This window comes from Salminus brasiliensis, unplaced genomic scaffold (genome assembly GCF_030463535.1).
Source record: "Salminus brasiliensis unplaced genomic scaffold, fSalBra1.hap2 scaffold_101, whole genome shotgun sequence".
Taxonomy (NCBI): Eukaryota; Metazoa; Chordata; class Actinopteri; order Characiformes; family Bryconidae; genus Salminus; species Salminus brasiliensis.
Genome location: NW_027326640.1, coordinates 62,325 through 67,500, shown reverse-complemented (window position 1 = coordinate 67,500; position 5,176 = coordinate 62,325). Strand labels below are relative to the sequence as shown.

The following is a 5,176-nucleotide window of genomic DNA, read 5'->3' as shown; positions in this document are numbered from 1 at the left end:
AAATAGTCTGACTTACAGCAGTTCAACCACAACCGACTCTTGAAATCAATAACTAGACGGATCAAGTGGGGTCAATTAAGGTTGGAGCAGGAAGGTAGAACTGCAGGTGCAGGATTGGTCACCTCTGCAGTATAGTGTATATAGTGTAAGGACATAGCAAGCCGTGTAACATTAAAGCACACAATTTAAGAAAACAGGGTAGCATATGAGTTCAGTGTATAATGCAAAAACAGTGTATAGTGTAAAGATATATAGCGCAAATGTATTTCTCAGTAAAAACAATGCAAATTTTAAATATCTAACGCACTGTGTGGTATAAAAACACAATGTGGTGTATAGTATAAACTGTGCATTTTAAGCATAACATGACATCTAATACAATATACAGTATAATGTATAGTGTTGTATAGTTGTAGTGTATATTATAAGAACACAGTGTTGTGCATTATATAAGAATATAGTGAGTAAAAATTAACACTTGTATACTGTGTATATGTATAATGGGATGTCCTTAACTGAGACACTTGCTGTTTTTGGTTGAACGATATAAGGGGTGGAAGTGAATTTTTTTTTTTTTTTTTTTTTTGATTCCACCAAAAATGTCCCAAAAAATTATCAAACAGTGAAATACTAAAGATAAATAATCATCAATTCATTAAACTAATATAAAAGTTGATAGTAAAGAAGATTTGTGTTTTAATATGATATCTTGATGTATATGTTAAATATTTGATCAAATCCATCAACAGCACAAGCAATCAGCCATAACATTATCACCACATGTCTAATACTGAGTAAGTCCTTCTCGTGCCACCACAATCGATCTGACCATTGGAGGCATGGACTCCACAAGACCTCTGAAGGGGTCCTGTGGGGTCTGAACACCTTCAGACTTTCTCTGCAGACCCTTTAGATCCCATGAGAACCTTGGGAACCCCGGTGACCTTTCCTTCTTGTACTTTTGGTAGGTCAGTACTGACCACTGCATACCGGGAACACCCCACGAGACCTGATTCCTGATGTTCTGGAGATGTTCTGACCAAGTCGTTGTCTAGAACATCACAGTCTGGTTCTGGTCAAAGTGTCTCAGATTATCTTAGGCTTTTTCATATTTCCTGCTTCATCATCTTCAAGAAGTGCTTGATATGTAGACCTACCCCTTGACCGGAGCCGCTGTAGAGGAAGATAACCAGCGTTTTCACTTCACCCGTCAGTGGTGCTAATGTTATGGTTGATCACTTGATGCCTGCAGTCCTGGATTAATTTTAGCTGCTTCCCGCCGTTTCACAACCAAAACAAATGAACAATATCTTGAGGAATAAACAATAAGCAACAGAGACGGTTCCACACACCTCGTAGGAGTAACCGAGGTCCTCTTCGTTGGCTTGCTCCTGCTGCACTATCATCTCCGACGTGAACTCACTCTGCTCGCCGTCGTCCACTTCCAGAAAGTTCTCGCTGAAGTCCTCCAGTTCGTCCAGCACGGCAAACTCGACCTTGTTCTCCTGGTCAGCCTCCGGCTCTTCGTTCTTCCTATCTAGGCCGAGGGCAAGGGCACGGCCACCTGCACCTGAACTGACCTGCCCCTCTCCCTGCTCTAGGCCGCCATGCGCCCGTCCGTTCTCTAAGTCCTGTTCGCCTCCTTCGCCTACCTGCCCTACGCCCGTGTACAGCACCTTCCTGTCTTTGCTTTTGCTGCTGTCTCCACCAAAGCTGACGCTGATCTTAACATCTCTGAGGAGCTTAAGGTCGGGGAGGAATTTGGTGACGGGGGGCGCGTGGCGGGCGGTTCTAGGGCACGAGCCACTGGGACCGCAGGGGTCGCCGGCCGCGAGTCGGCTGCTAAAGGAGACGGAGCCCTTGGTAAGAATCGGAGCGTCCCTGTCCTCTGCCGGGGTGAGCGCTGGTCCATCACCACCAGAGCTAACGTCCATTTCCTCGGCGTCACTGGACGTTTGCAGGGGAGGTGGTGGAGGTGCTTTACACGTACCGTTCCCTGACCCTTCGTCACTGGGGGGCTCCAGCGGGAGAGGGGGAAAGAACTCACTGACATCCATTGTCCAATTTCTAATATATAAAAAAACCCCAAACACTCAAACCTTGAGAGAATTGAGAGCCGTAGCTTGGGAGACGCCTGCCTCTCGTACTCAAGTCTTACGCTAAAAGGTAAAAAACAGCCCAACTACACACACAAGAACATCACACGGCTTCAAAAACAACAACGCTCATGTGCAGACCATGTGTACAGTGTTGAAAATGCTAAGCTGACTACATTGTTCTTTTCATTAATGTAGACAGCTTTTTAGAAATCACTGTCTCAATTATTGGAAATCACAATGCATTCAGCTTAAACCTTGCCCACGTCTAAGCACTGTCCATCCTCGCAGTCTGAGTCTTCTGCCAGAGCTGGAAAGAAAAAAGGCCAAACGAGAGAAAACAAGACGTCAACATGTTACAGGACAGTCCATCCATTATCAATTAATCAATCTTTCAATAACGATGGAACCAACTATATTATATCTGAGCATTTTAACGAACTACATACTGCAGTACATCAAACCAGGTCTGGCTCACAGACGTGAGAAGAGCGCTCTAGCGACGGTATATTGACATTTTCCCATATGAACTGTACTGATACTGATACTAGGGTTCGAATTTGATCAGATTTTTGATATTTCTTGTGTTAAAAGCATGTATCAATTAAAAAGATCCATGTTACCAAGAACACAATTAATTGTATTTATTTATTTCGGTTTGCTTCATTTTAAAACGTTCCCCATTTTCTACCCAATCCACATTCATGTGAACTCCCCGCGTCAGTATAATGCCTCCAGCACTTGGACGGGGAAGACTAGCTCATAGCTCATCTGTATTAATTGCATACTGTCTATTTACACTGCTGTCTGATGTTATGTCCCAACGTCCGTCCCAAATATCATCCTTTTTCCTCGTACTGCGCATTTCTGCTCGCTCTCTTTTCGCTTGAATGAAATAAAAAATAATAATAATAAATATATAATAATAATAAAACAAGTTCTCACTTTAAACAGACCCTTAAACATTTTTCTTGCAAAATAACAAATAATAATACCAACATCATCTGAAAATATATTTTAACATCACTAACAACGTCGTAACATTGCCCACCTAGGGCGTAAACGTGAAATACGTGGAAGGGCCCGATATTGGAGACGACCGTCGTTAACGGACTACATCATTGCTGTCCAATGAAAAACATGAATCTCCAAAAATGATCAGCTTTGAATGAAAGATAATGCAAATAAACCTACAAAGCTTATTCCAGTTCATTTAGAGCATTTCTATAGGTCTGTTCATCCACAGTGACTTACACAGTGTATCCATCAGCTCCAGGGTTCAAACCATAGAGAAAACTAGCACGGACAAAAAGTGAGGTACATGGTTTTTTCGGACAGCAGCGATGGGTCGATAAGCAAATGAGCTTCCCCTTCTAACTCAACGCTCCCGTGGTGAGAATAAAGCTGATAAAGTCGATTCCAAGGTCAATAAGATCCCAAATACTGCCCTTTAGAGCGGATTTCAACTGGCCTGGGTCAATTTCTTCCCTTAAAATGACATTAGACTACCTGTATTGCAAGCAGGGGCATCACCAGCTACATTATGTGCATTTTATCAGTTCATATTTACTAAATATTACTAAAAATACCGCGATAATTTAACAGCAATACCGCGGTATATCGATAGGGACTACATATCGCTCAGCCCTGGAGCAGCAGCTGTCCCACCACATGTAGCGCACAGCACTGGGAGTACGTTAACCATGATATCTGGCTATGTCTATTTAATTAAAAATAATTTTTAATATTTTTTAAAACTCATTTTATTGCATTTGAACTATATCTACACCTCGACTGCACAATATTTTGAATTATTATTTTATTTTTTTTAGGGAAAATAAAAACAAAACATGCAAGTGAATCAACAGTGAGTCAAATTCATTAATTCACTAATCGACGCCTGGCTAACTAATACAGGTCGCCAATCACTCACTAACTCAATATTTCAACCTGAAAACTGTCCCTGTGTGTATTTTATGGTGCATTCTCGAAATGCACAAATATTCAGCTCATAATTAGCAAGTAACTGTCGACAGAAACCCGCCGGAGCTTAAACCGAGCAGCTGGCTAATATTAGCCCTGTCTCGCTAAAACCGAGACATTACGCCGCTGACAAAACAATTTAGGCCAAACTAACCTCTAACAACGTGTTAGAAAATGTGTGTGTACGCGTACCTACCTATCTAAATAACTAATATCAAGGAATCTTCAGGTAATCAGGCTATATTTCTCGTTTTTGCAGCATTGAGGCGGACACCCCCTCTCTCCGCCATCTTCTATCGCCTCGGCGTTCTTGGTAACATTTCACGCGAGTCGGCTCTTTTTAATCGGATCTTTTCAACGAATCAATCGAGCCGAATCTAGCTGAAAGGAATCGTATTGATCACATAAATGAGAGGAATCTCACAGATCACATCAAATTGACACGGATCATACAGATGAATTATTCATTATTGTTTGTATTATTATTATTTAAAATATTTTAGTCAGTTCCAGCATTAAAAATTAAAGCCATTAAAAAAAAAAAAACTCAGCGGGTTAAGCAACTCTTATATTGGCTTCCTAAAATATGATTCTAAGATTTGATTGCCCAAAATTCCAGTTTAATCAGATTAAATCTGATTTATTTAATTAGACCATAATGAAGTTTGCTTAAATAATTCGCATTAGTGGCCCCAGTAACTAGAAACACACTGCTGAGGAGCACGCACCGGGGAGTTAGCTAGCTAGCTAGCAAGCTAACTGATCACATTTATGAGCTTAAGTGTTGATGGGTATCTTTAAATCATGATTATAACCAGCTGACAAATTAATTACACTATTTTTCACAAGCACAGCACTTTTTATCAGATATAACATGAACCGAACAGACCAGGTCAGCAAATTACAGGCTACAATTTAGCTAGCTAGCTGGCTAACAGGTTTTCCAAGCAATATTCAAAGATGTGAGAGATCTGAAAAATCTTTTAAACTAAAACACACAATAAAATGTATGTTTCTAAATGTCTCTAGACTAAAAGCTTCAACTCTTATTGTTTGATATTTGATTTGATTTTAGTTTGAATATTTAACCCCCCCCC

At 40.7% G+C, this 5,176-nt stretch overlaps 1 protein-coding gene across 1 annotated transcript in view; it reads right to left on the bottom strand.

The window, feature by feature from the left end:
• The window catches only part of LOC140548786 (microprocessor complex subunit DGCR8-like), a gene marked incomplete at its 3' end in the record, with an annotated part of 5,341 nt that extends 966 nt beyond the window's left edge, over positions 1–4,375 (bottom strand). Inside the window, exons 1-2 of the mRNA XM_072671941.1 lie at positions 4,276–4,375; positions 1,353–2,406 (exon numbers count right to left, since the gene is read on the bottom strand). Of these exons, the coding sequence (XP_072528042.1) occupies positions 1,353–2,057 (705 nt within the window). The remainder of the gene's footprint in view (positions 1–1,352; positions 2,407–4,275) is intronic.
• Positions 4,376–5,176: the final 801 nt, after the last annotated feature.